Genomic DNA, 13382 nt, shown 5'->3' on the forward strand with positions numbered 1-13382 from the left:
TTCCTTTTCTTTTTTAAGCTAAACAAATTTCCCGAGAAAAAAACGGACAACGCCAACGCTTAATAAAAGGGTTGAACTAGGAACTCTAATTTTTTCAGGATTTTTAAGCGTCGAGAGACACACTAAAGTATTAAAAAAACGAAAACTGGCGGCGCCGCGCTGCTTGAGCGAGTGATCGAGGGTTAATGATTTATTATCTCCTAAAGTGTGTAGTAAGCTAGTAAACATTTTTTTCAATAGCTGAGGAATATTATAAATATTGTCATGAAAAACATGTGGAAGATCATAAGATAAATCTGTTCTCGACGGATATACCTTAATATTGCATCCTTGCATTTTTGTTTTCAAATGATTTTTCTGCAACCGTCGATAAAAAATTAAACTCCCACAGCTTGCCACGACAATTACAGCCGAAAGCACTGCAAAATCCAACGGCATTCTTTCCCGCAAACTTTCCAACCCCCCAATATTCCAATAATAAATCCAATACCTCCTGAAAATATACCATTCATACCGTAAGCTTCCACAGCCCTGCTAATCCAATAGAAATTCATGATATATCACCCCACTACACCTCGTTATTTCCTCCAGTAATAACCATAAATAAATATGAAATTGTGCAACCGTTAATGGACAAAATGCAACACCTGGGATTAATCCACCTCATTTGTGTACTTTATCCCATCGACATTAGCATGTTTAATTCTCGAAAATACTCAATCGAAATGCACATCAAAGTGCTTCGATAATCAATACCGTCAGACGTGGAGCTATTCTAAGGGGAATAGCTTCGGTTTAAACAGGCTGAATTCCATTGGTTGGAAATGGCAATAATTGTGGGCCATCAGTCAGCCTTCCAAAATACGTGAAATACCGGAGTTACCGGCGAATATATCAATGTTTTGCGGGTGGAGGGCTGGGTGCATTCATTGAGGATTCTTTCTGTTTTAAGTTGAGAAGGATTTTTTCATTTTATGTTTTGGGAAAATGTTTTCGTAAGACTTTCTGGCTAGTAAATTAATAGAGAAGCTACTGAATTAATTTTTTGGAAAGAGCGATAATTTTGTTAAAGTGAGAACAAAAGAAAGATTTTCTCTTTTTTTTAGCATTCCCTGGAGTTCTTCGGAAAAGCGAAACGAGAAATTGATCTGTTTTAAAGAGAATAAAAAAAATTCACGTCATTTCCAAACTTCACGTAATTTCTAGAATTAAAAAAAAATAAAATATGGTTTTTCGAAAACTGAAGAAATTTCCACACTAAAAAATCTTTGCAATTTTGAAAAAATGCTTCTGTGTTGTATTCAAACCTTTAAAAATTCTCCGTTCTTGCAGCCTTACTTCCCCGAAATTCATTAAGAATTTTTTCTCTTTCGAGTTGAGTAGGATTTTTAAATTTGTATTTAGGGAGTTTTGGAAAAATCCTGTCACAAAACTTTTTTTCAGAAGAATTATTAGAGAAGCTATTTAATCAATTCTTAAGAGAAGGCGACAATTTTTTCAAAATTGAAAAAAATTTGAAAATTTTCTTTTTTCTTGAATTGCAGAATTCTCTTGAATTATTTAGAAAAGCGAAAAAAGGAATTGACTTTTTTTAGACAAAATAAAAAAATCTCACGTTATTTATAAACTACAAAATTCCTACAATTGAAAAAAAATTCTAAAAATGTAAATTTTATAAAACTAAAATTTTTCCACAACAAAATAATCTTTAAAATTTAGAAAAAAATGTGTCTGCATTGTATTCAAATCTGGAAAAAATCTCCGTTCTTGCGCCCTTAGTTACTCCAGCCTAAGATTGATTGAGCGTTTTACCCTCGGCACAACCTGTCACCACTCGTATTAATTTGTTTGAGCACTCAGGTGAAATTCATTAAAGATTTTTCTCTTTTGTATTGAGAAAGATTAAAAAAAATTATATTTGGCAAAATCCCCTTCATGTGCCCCCATCGGTCGAATTAATAGAGAAAGCAATTGAATTAATTCTTCAAAAAACACGAAAGTATTCTCAAATTTTTCAGGATGCACAAAAAAATTTTCAAAAAAAAATGGAGAATTTTCTCTATTTTTTACACTTTCAGAATTCCCTTGAACTATTTAGAAAATAGAAAACAATCGAGTCCTATAAGATGACGTAAAAGTCTAATTTTATTTGCAAACTCCGCAAAATTTAAATTGCAAAAAAACTCTAAACGTTAGAATTTTCTAAAACTGAATAATTTTCCGCGCCAAAAGAATCTTTATAATTCAAAAAAATGTGTTGCATTAAACTATTGAAAAGATTTCCGTACCTGCACTCTTAGTTCCCCCAACCCAGATTGATTGCGTGTCTTACCCTCTGCCACAACCTTTCATTTTCCCATTGACTCACTACCCTCCACCACTCGTATTAATTAGCCTGAGAACTAAGATGAAAGCGAGTCTAAGAGGGAGAGCACCTTGTGGTAAACAAGAAATTGGCAGGCGATGGTTACATCTTCCCTTTCACCCAGGTCCTACTTCATTAACTGCGTCAATGGATGCTCCTGCCTGAAGATAAGACAGGGGGGATAATTAAAAAGCAAACACGTGGAGCTTATCAATTCCGTTTTTCGTGAGATAAGAATGGAGTGTTGAGATAATACTTGATGAAGATTTCAAAGTGTTTGAACAGCGTTTTCATGACTCGCTGATGGGATATTGTTGAATTTAAGTTGATTGTCCGTGGGGCCTATTGAATTATCCAGCAGTTGCGTCCCTTAGAGCGTCACTATTCTTGCTTTAATTTAACGCTTGAATGCCTTCCGGTTTTTTTTGTGAATTTTTTGTTCTGTTTTTTTTTGCAAAATTTTGATGACATTTTGATGACATTTAAATTGATGATAGTACTATGACATGAAAAAATAGAAGAAGAGAATAGTGCAGTAAGAATTTATAGAAAAACGCAATTGTCCACTTTTTAAAAATGTTTCTAGGACAATCAATGCATGAGGATAAAAATCCTGGGCGATTGCTACTACTGCGTATCCGGCCTCCCCGTATCACGACCTAATCATGCCTACAACTGTGTCAATATGGGCCTCCAGATGATAGACACTATCAGGTATGCATGGAAAATACACCCAATACCCCGAAGTTTGATGAGACTCCTTTGTTCGTACTCTGTATTAATGGCTCCAATTTTCTTCCCCATTTTCAAAGTTCTCGGTGGGGATAAGTGAAATTTAAAGTCAACTGTCAGGAGGTAGAGTGCACATGCGTGACCCATTTTAAACTTGTGTTATAAGAATAGGAGATTCTCAGGGAGGAGAACATTTCTGGAGAAATTGTGATGGGTGGATTTCAGGGAGGGAATATCGCGATTCAATGCAACTTTTCCTCGGGGTTTCATAACATTTTTTAGTATATAAGAACTCTTGGGGAGTTTCGATCTCCTGGGTTCTGCCAGAATTCTATTCTATTCTATCTTCATTGGCCATTTTTGAAAAAATGCGAAATGCGAAAAATAATAATTCGGACTATAAAAATTCTCGTTTTTTCTCTCGTAGTTCTTACTTACAAAAGATGCAGCCAAAGGAAATTGTTTTCTCTTCCCTCAGATGCGAGAAAAGATGAAAGAAAAGTTGCTTCGTCAGAAGAAAATTATGCGCAAAACCCAGCAATTTCATCAAAATTCTGGAAATTCCTTTCCTCGGAACATTCACAAGGAAATCCCTCTCCCTAATTTTCATTTTTGTGACACCAGGTGCCACAATACCAACTCCCGTATATCGTACTGAGCAACTTCCTAATGAGTCTCTCCGGGGTATCCTCGACAACAGGAGTTGACGAATACCCCCATCGCCACTGCAATATCCCCAGGATTTACATAGAGAAATAAAAAATAAATCATCAGGCTACTCAGCTGAAATTTTATTTACGCTTTTCTCTATTAAATGAGAATAAACGGAATGCATTTACGCAATGAAACTCAATTAAATACATATACATTTTTTATGAAATTAACAAATGAGAATGAAATATGAGCTGAAATACATGAAGAAATGTAATAAAAAATATTTTATAGACAAAAAATTGATAGATTCCGCTTCTTTTACTCATCTAATTCAATTGAGGAATTTTTCCATAAAAATTCCGCATAAATTTCATGAGTTTTTGTAAATTTTGAAACAATTAAAAAATTTAATCCTAGGAAATTCTATACTTCTATAGAAATAATCTCAATAATATTAATTGTGTAAAACAATATAATTCTATTGAACAATAAAAACAATATGAAAATAAAATCTATTGAGAAATAAATTTAAAAAACGAAATTAATTGATTAATTCTCTTGAACATTTCTATTTCAATAAGCGCGTAGAACAGCTGCGGAATTTTTCAACAGAAGTCTAATAGAGAAACTCCACAGAATTTCCTAGCGAATGCACTGGGTTTTTCTATGATTTTTTTTTCCTGTGTTATTTCATTAAGACGGAATTTTAATTCTGTTTAAAGATTCGTAAGAGAAGCAACTGGATTCAACGTAGACATGAGAATCGGAATACACACTGGGAATGTTCTCTGCGGTGTACTTGGCCTCCGAAAGTGGCAGTTTGATGTTTGGAGTGACGATGTCACTCTTGCCAATCATATGGAGAGTGGTGGATTACCTGGGTGAGTTTTAATTACACCACTTGGACACTCTTTGATCTATCTATTCCCTGTTCTATCATTTTTATTTTGTTACATCTACTCTCTATTTTTCCCTCTCGGGTGCATTTTTATAGAATTTTCGTCGACGGGAGGAGAAATTTAATTAAGGGGAATCGCCACTAGTCTCCACTTTTATTCACTCGATTTTAAGAAATATTTCTAGCGGAGTGGAGAATAACAAAGTTTCTCACAATTGTAATGATAACTTGGTATTATTCTCTAGTGGTCAAACATTTGTCAAAAAATCTAGAAAAATTCAACAATCAAACTTTTCATGAAAAATCAATCTTTTCATAAAAAAAAATTTATACACAAAACATTTTAACGCAAGAATTTTTTACAGAAAATATTCCAATAAAATAAGCCACATAGAAAAATCTAATTCTATTGATTTTTTCTATAGAATATTTTCCGCAAAACATTTTTAGTAAAAAAAAACGCACAGAAAAATAGAGAAATTTTTCAATAGAATCGAATTCGCAGTTTTTTTCTATGAAATTCTCTCGGACGTCTAGTTTGTAGTGTCGAATATCTGTAAAAAATCGTGGAATTCCAAAAAAAAAATATAAATTTTGAACCAAAGACTTTCTATAGAAAATATCTGAATAAAATAAGTTCAATAGAAAAATCTAATTCCTATCGACACTCCCCTATATCCATCGTGATACTCTCCCTGAGGCCCTCTGGCACCAATTAATTCCCTCAATAATGAAATTAACGAATCGAACAAGTTACAATAAAAATCATTTCCTGGAATAAACCGAACAGTTTCCCAAGTTAACATAACTCAATTATAAACAATCGCTCAACCGTTATTATTGATCCCCAACAGGAGGGTTCACATAACGTCAGCAACGCTGGACCAACTTGGTGATCGTTTCAAGGTAGAGCCAGGAAACGGTGGTTCCCGTGAGACTTATCTCGCCGACCACAAGATCGAAACTTATCTCATAATACCACCAGAGGTGAATTTTCTCCAACAAAACAAGTTGCCACGATTTTCCCCTTTATTTTCCACCCTCGCTCATGCCCCCTCCAGCAAATGCCCACTGAAATATTTCTCTCGAGTACATTTCACGGTGCAATAAGCTCTCTACTTCACTAACTGAGTAAATTTTCAACTGTGTCTCTTTGTTTCACAGAAAACTAAGGGAGACGTTGAAATGGAGAATGGTAAAATGCCAGGTCCAGTGCCATCCAGGTCAAGGCCCAGCAGTAAAATGACTAAATATGTTGAGTGCTGGGGGGCGGACAAGCCCTTTGCCAACATTGCCGAGTCAACATTAGCTAAAAATATTGGCTTAACCGTACGTTACTTTCGTATTTAAAATTCAAGTTCCAGTCCTTTTTTATTACTGCTGATACCCGGAAAAATTTCATTGAAAAACCTAGCAAATTGATGATAATTTCTCTTAGAATTCTATTCTTTTTAAAGAATGAAAAGACGTATATAAAAGAATTCCGCAGCTTCACTGCGCATTTTTGTCCACAAAAAATATCCAATAGAAAATATTTTATCGAAAGAATCAGAAATCAAGAATTTCATCTTTCTATACAATTTTTTTACTGAAACATTTTCTATAGGAATTCCTCAACATGAATTTTTCAAGTTTTTTCCACAGGATTAAAGAATATTAAAGAACAAAAATTAAAAAAATTAAACTGAGAAGTTTCTGTAGAAAATATCTCAGAAGGATAAGTTGTACAGAAAAATTTAATTCTATGGATATTTTCTATAGAATATTTTCCAATGAACACTTCTATTTGAAAAACGCACAGATAAGCTGTCGAATTTTTCAATAGAATTAGCAAAAAAATAATAGAAAGATCAATGGAAATCCAATGGAATTTTCTAACGCATTCACCAGATTTTTATCTGAAATTTTTTATACGCGTTAATTTCCTTCTATTTTATACTTGACTCAAAACTGTTCGATAAAGAATGAATATTAATTGTTTTCTGTAAATTATTCTGTTGAAATATTTTGTAATTTATGAGAGAAGTATCAAAATGAAGTGAAAAAAAAAATTAAAATTCATGTTGTTAGAAATTATTCAATTGAAATTCATCCCACAGAAGTTTAAAAAAATGAATAGAGTTTATCAATCTTCTCTTTTAAAATACTCTGTCTCAATTTTTAAATATAACGACAACTCGTTTCACCAAAACTTCCATGAATTTCAGAGCATCGCAATGATCGAATCCAATCTCTTGGCAAATAACTCCAACTGCATAAACATCAAGTAGGTACAGTTACCAATCTAATTACTTAACTTTGAAAACTTGGATCAATTTAACACGGTAAACCTCATCTGATAGACAATGTTGCACGGGTAACGAGGGAATGTCGTCCACCACGTACTGGTTCAAAGATAAAACACAGGAGAGCCAGTACAGAGACCAGAGGGATGAGCAATACCCCTGGTACGTCGTCGCATCCACCGTTCTCTACTCCGCAATGTTCATTATTCAAGTTATCTATCTACCGAGGTAATCATCATCATCTTGACTAAGGGGAGACAGTCGTGGGATTTTTACATTCTGCAATTCTGAGATGATTGCATGTACGAAGAACTTCAATCGAAAAACTTTTCACGTTTCTCACGTTTTCTACGAAATTTTATTGATGTGCATTTTTCGAACGAATTTATTCTGTTGGATTTTTTTTCTGAAAGAATTCTTGCGTCTGAATTTTGTTATGAGAACTGGGATGGCCATTAATCTTCCAATTCTTCAATATTGGAAGAATTATTGATCAAGGACTTATATTGATGAAGGTTTAAATATACTAATCGAAATATAAAAATAGTAAAATAACTGATAATCTAAATTTTCAGTTGATGATGAATTATATATTTAAAAATATGGAACTATAAATCTTCTATTAAGTAGATAATACTAAATTTCTTATAAGGGATTTCCCATTATCCAAATAATCGTCAATCTTCCTAAATCAATTACTGATTAATAAATAATTCAAAATTGGACTATTTAAATTGATGATTATTTCGATAATTAAAATTTAAAAGTAATATTAACTAATTGACAACTTAGTAATTCAGCAGTAATTGTAATTAATGGATAGGGCTATCCCTCTAGGAGAAATTATAAGAAAAAAATTTTAAAAAGGGAAGCGGTAAAACGGTTTCCGCCAACTTAGCTCTTAGCTGAGTTTTCGAGGAATATTTTCGAATCTAAGGGAGATAGCGAAATTTTCATAAGAACCTTTTTTGTAGCTCGCAACTCACTTTACAAAAAACGTTATAATAAAAAATTTACTATCTCCCTTGGATCCTGAGATATTCATTGAAAACTGACCAATAGTCAAAATACCCTGAACCGTTTTAATAAATAAATTAATTCGATAGAAATTGCAAACCTAACGAATTCGGTAAAAATTCTATTGGATTTCTACTAACAATCTATTAGTTTTAGGGCAATTCTGTTGAAGATTTCCGGAGTTTTACGGCGCGTTTTTTTTATAGAAACTATTTTACAGAAATAATCAGTAGAATTTTCTCTTCTATATCATCTTTTCATTAAGACATTTTCTACAAAATTTTCCAAGTTTTTTCCATTGTTTTTCTCCTCTTTTTATAAAAAAAATTTTTTAAATAAAAAAATTGAACGCAAGAATTTTCTATAAAATATTTTCCAGAAAACATTTCTAGTACAAAAAACACAGAAAAATTGCGAAATTTTTCAATAGAATCGAAATCCCGATTCAATAGAATTTTCCAGTGATTTCTTTTTTTTCCTATGAAATTCTCTCGTACGTGAAGTTTTTGGTATCAAATATCCATCAAAAATGAGAATTTCCAAAAAATCTGACAGAACTGCATTGATAGATCCATTATTTATTAAATGACAATAAATCACTCACCATGAATTAACCCTTGAAACTCACAGCAGTATAACCGTCTACGGATGCTTCTCAGTCGGCCTAATTTCCCTGCTCTCCTTCACTGGAATATCCTGGTACGCCGAGAGAACATCTGTTGGCTGTGAAGAGACAAGTCATCCGATGGTCCTGAGTCGTGGCATCAGAATAGCTGTCTATCTGATCACAGCAGTGCTCGCTGTGGCTTCGGGGCTAATTAGTATCATCGATGTCGACGTAAATAATTCAAGAGTGGCACCAGTGAGTTCTCCACCTGTTATAAAACAATTTCAGTGCCCCAGTTAATTTCATTACTTCGTATTATTCAAATGACATATACAAATGTGATGCAGGCCTACTTGCACTCGGCGACCCTTGCGCTGATAATTGGATGGGTTCATCTGAGAGTTGGGTTCCTCCTCAAGCTCTTCGTCATGATTCTTTCCATATTCTCTGTTCTTGCGGTGTTCCACTACAATCCGATGATTGGGGACTACTATGGTGGCGAGAGCGAGTGAGTTTCTGGCTGATAAATTCTCTTTGATCCCGGATTTTTGATATTTGGTTCTGTAAGATAGAGTATGTGTGAAATGATGCATGTAATAAAAAAAATTAGGGTAAAAATTCAGGCCCCGGGTGGATGGACAGATCTTGAGGGTCAGAAGCTTGATAAGACTCTTGAAGGTGAGGGTCATAAGGGTATTGATGAAGGAAAAATATTTAAGGATTGTACTTCATTGGGAAAGAAAAACTGTCGAGGGGGGCGCAGCCCCCCCGCGAGTTGGCGAGCGGGATAAGCAGGGTGTGAAGTACCTCAGTATAACATACAAGGAGAATAACAATAATTCATAACACACAACAATAATCTCTCGATAAGTCAATTCGATACTCGAGGGGGGCCGAGCCCCTCCTGGAGTTGGTAAGCAAAGTCTCCTTAATGAAAATATATATTCAACATTTATTGTTGTTGAATGGAAGATATTGTACGGTACTTCACTAGAAAAGAAAATCAGTCGAGGGGGGGGGGCGAAGCCCCTCTTGAGGTTGGCAAGTGAGACAAGCATGGGAGAAGCCCGTTAGTATAGAAAAAATGAAGAGAATAATAACAATTCATGATGTACAACAAGGCTTTCTTAATAAATTAATTTAACAATCGAGAGGGGGGGCTAAGCCCCCTTGGGGTTGATAACCAAAGCCTTGCTAATAAAAATATTATATTCAACATTTATTAATGATGAATGGAAAATGTATGGTTGTACTTCCCGAGGAAAAAAACAGTCGAGGGGGGCGGAGCCCCTCCTGGAGTTGACGAGCGAGATGATCAGGAGGCGAAGCCTCCTAGTATAAAAATCCAAGAAGAAGAATACACACCAAAAATCTCTCGATAAACCACTTTAATAATCGAGGGGGGGCGAAGCCCCCCTGGGGTTGCTGAGCAAAGCTCCCGGGATATAAAAATATAAGAAGAATAACAACAATTCATAATACACAACAATAATCTCTCGATAAATCAGTTCAATAATCGAGGGGGGGGGCAAAGCCCCCCTGAGATCCCTGAGCAAAGCCCCCCAATATTAAAATTGGAAAACAACAACAAGAATTTATGATGAACAACAACGAACTCTCGATAAATCAATTCAATAATCTATTCATTTTTTTCTCCATTCGCAAAATTCAATGAATCCATTCCACATTCCTTTTTCAATTCTCTAGATTCTCCGGAATAAATCATCTCATACAAATTGGCTACCTCCTCTGCACCATCGCCCTTATCCTCCACGTACTCGACCGACAAATTGAATTCACAACGAGAACAGATTTTTTGTGGAAGACAAAGCTCAGAGTAGAGCAAGACGAAGTGGAAACAATGCGTGGTATAAATAAGATTCTACTGGAGAATATCCTTCCGGCTCACGTGGCCGACCACTTCCTCTCCACCCAGGTCACCCAGGACTTGTACCACGAGAGATACAGCAGTATCGCCGTGATGTTTGCGTCGATACCGAATTACAAGGAATTTTACGATGAGACTGATATTAATAAACAGGGGCTGGAGTGTCTGAGGCTACTCAATGAGATTATTTGTGATTTTGATAAGCTTCTGCTTAAGCCGAAATTCTCGGGAATCGAGAAGATTAAGACTATTGGGAGTACGTACATGCTTGCTGCTGGGTTGAGTCCAGGAAAGGAAGATGTAAACGAGAAGGTAAATATCATTTCTTCTCGTTTCATGATACCCTGAGTCATTCCCAAGCAAAATTAGGGAATCGAAAAAAATCGCATCCATTCGAAAGCGAAAAACATCATTCATCATTCACTGATAAAAAAATATGAGCATTCTGCTTCAAATGTTGCGCATGAGCTCAACATTCGAAGAATGTCTGGACAAGAAAATTTTTTTACTGTGAAAATAGATTTAGTTGTAAGAAATTTATTTTTTCTCTGCAAGCGACACATGCGGAAAAACTTTCATAGAAAAACCTAACGGATTCGCTAGACAATTCTATTGGATTTCTATGGAAATATTTAACAGAAAATATTCTATAGAATACAATAGAATTCTTCGGCTCAAATTCTCCAAGTTTTCTTCTTCAATTTTTTTGATAAAAAGAGAAATACAATGAAAAAAAACTTTAAACAATATGAGTCTAGGAAGTTCTACAGAAAATATCTCAATAGAATAAGTTGTATAGAAAAATCGAATTCTATTGAAGAGTAAGACTATAGAATAGAATAGAGTTCTATAGAAATAAATATAGAATTGTCTAGCAAATTCGCAACGTTTTTTTACAAAATTTTTTCGGAATTACAAATCTCATTTATTTTAAATATCTGTTTGATAGTAAAGAAAACAAAGCTTTCTGTAATTAATTATCTCCGATTATTATTTCAAATTGAATTAATTGCACTAAACAGCCTTCGCGTTGTCATTACTGAGATTTTCGTGAAGTGGTTCTCTCGATTAATTGCTATTACGCTCCAGAGCGGTCAATAATATATTCCCATCAAAATACCGGGGATGTAATTTCGAATGTAAAATCGGCATTAACTGAATTACATTCATTGCGATGATTTGTCGGTGCTCGTCGCTTTCATCGGGAGAATACTAACGATTCCATTCTGTTTGTATTTAGGACCTGATGAAACAGCAAGAACACAATGTGATTGTTCTCGTGGAGTTTGCCATCGCCCTCATGACTATTCTCGATCAAATTAATAGAGAATCCTTTCAGCGGTTTAAATTGAGAATGGGTGAGTGCAGAAAAATTGAGTTAGAAAAAAATTAGAAAAAAATGGGTTTTCATTTTTTCATTTGCCGACATGTGGGTGCAGACGAAAATGCTTCAAAATAATCTCATGGGCAAGATTTTTGATGGATTGCCTTGAATTTTGGTTATCATACATAATATAGTGACGAAAAAAAATCTGTGAGGTTTTTTGAAAATTCCAATTTTTCGATTTAAAAATGTTTTTCGTTCCGAATTGATAGAGACGCTAATATCGTAGCATGATGCAAATTGAAGGCCATGACACATGAATAAGCTACAATTTTTTTTAATTTTTTGATCATTCATTTTTCAAAGCCGCTAAATAATAAAAAAAATCGAAAAAATTAAGAAATTGGAATGAAAAAAAAACTTGAATATTTTTTTCGTCAATATGTTACGTGTGTGGAAAACAAAATTCAAGTCACTCCATTAAAAATCCTGTCATCGTATCTCATCGTAATAATCAATTCCGCTCTGATGAACAGGCCTGAACCACGGCCCGGTGATAGCCGGCGTAGTGGGTGCCCAAAAGCCCCAATACGATATCTGGGGGAACACTGTCAACGTGGCCTCTAGAATGGACAGTTGCGGTGAGATGGGACGACTCCAAGTAACCGAAGATACCGCGAAAATACTGAAAAACGCGGGCTACGAGCTCATCTGCCGTGGGCCGACCTACGTCAAAGGAAAAGGCACCTTGACAACCTACTTCGTGAAAACCCCTTTCGATGGTAAAGAGGACAATTACTAGCAATCTCATAATTTTGTACATATTTTAATCGCATAAGAACAGTGGAAATTATCATTGTATTCTAAAATTGTGATTGTCGACACCTTATTCGTTTATCTTCTGAAAACAACGAACGAAAAAGTCATTCGACACAAGGTGGGAAAATCCTAATTTCCTAAACCTAATTCCTAAAATCCTAATTTCCCTTTGTGATCAGCCTAAACTGAGCTCAATTGATGAATTTGTTTCTCAGTTATGAGTAATTAACACAAAAGTTTAAAGTATACATTTTACCCCACTCTCCTAATACAGGAAGAATATTTTAATAACGACAAATAAATATTAAATTCAGAAAACAAAAGTGCATTCCCCCCCCCCCTAAAATTGTAAATTATTTTAACTCTAATGATCTCATGCATGTGTATTTATGCGAAATTTTATGAATGTTGTAAATCAAATCTTGTTGTCTCATTGTTGTGAAGAAAATTAATAAATATTTTTTGTCTGGAAATTCTTCTTACCGACCTTTACCCTCTCTGGTGGATCTAGTGCGGGGCATCGCCCCCAGATGGTAGAAGCGGCATTTCCCAAGCGTCACCCATACGGCATTTCACACAGGCGCACCAGTCCCGTGCAAAAACTCAGTGCTGTTCAGTGCTAATGCGTATGTCTGGCCAAGTGTTTGTCGAAGCATCATTATTAATCGGAAAAAAGCCGCGGAATAACTAGTCTCGATCGTTAAGTTGCTCGTCGTAACGCGCATCCCTCCCGGTTTCCCCATTGAGGATTTAGTTACCCCGTCTAAATGTAAGTACGCAGGACATCCATTTT

At 34.9% G+C, this 13382-nt stretch overlaps 1 protein-coding gene across 1 annotated transcript in view; it reads left to right on the forward strand.

The window, feature by feature from the left end:
- Positions 1–13062, forward strand: part of LOC107046806 (adenylate cyclase type 2) — a 36044-nt gene extending 22982 nt beyond the window's left edge. The window contains exons 7-17 of the mRNA XM_015269515.2: positions 2952–3079; positions 4474–4632; positions 5504–5636; positions 5814–5978; positions 6857–6915; positions 6992–7162; positions 8582–8813; positions 8906–9066; positions 10266–10758; positions 11687–11804; positions 12307–13062. Coding sequence (XP_015125001.1) covers positions 2952–3079; positions 4474–4632; positions 5504–5636; positions 5814–5978; positions 6857–6915; positions 6992–7162; positions 8582–8813; positions 8906–9066; positions 10266–10758; positions 11687–11804; positions 12307–12572 — 2085 coding nt within the window. The 3' untranslated portion in view covers positions 12573–13062. The remainder of the gene's footprint in view (positions 1–2951; positions 3080–4473; positions 4633–5503; positions 5637–5813; positions 5979–6856; positions 6916–6991; positions 7163–8581; positions 8814–8905; positions 9067–10265; positions 10759–11686; positions 11805–12306) is intronic.
- The last annotated feature ends 320 nt before the right edge of the window (positions 13063–13382 follow it).

Source organism: Diachasma alloeum, unplaced genomic scaffold (assembly GCF_001412515.2).
Source record: "Diachasma alloeum isolate Michigan unplaced genomic scaffold, Dall2.0 Dall_scaffold_02004, whole genome shotgun sequence".
Lineage (NCBI taxonomy): Eukaryota > Metazoa > Arthropoda > Insecta > Hymenoptera > Braconidae > Diachasma > Diachasma alloeum.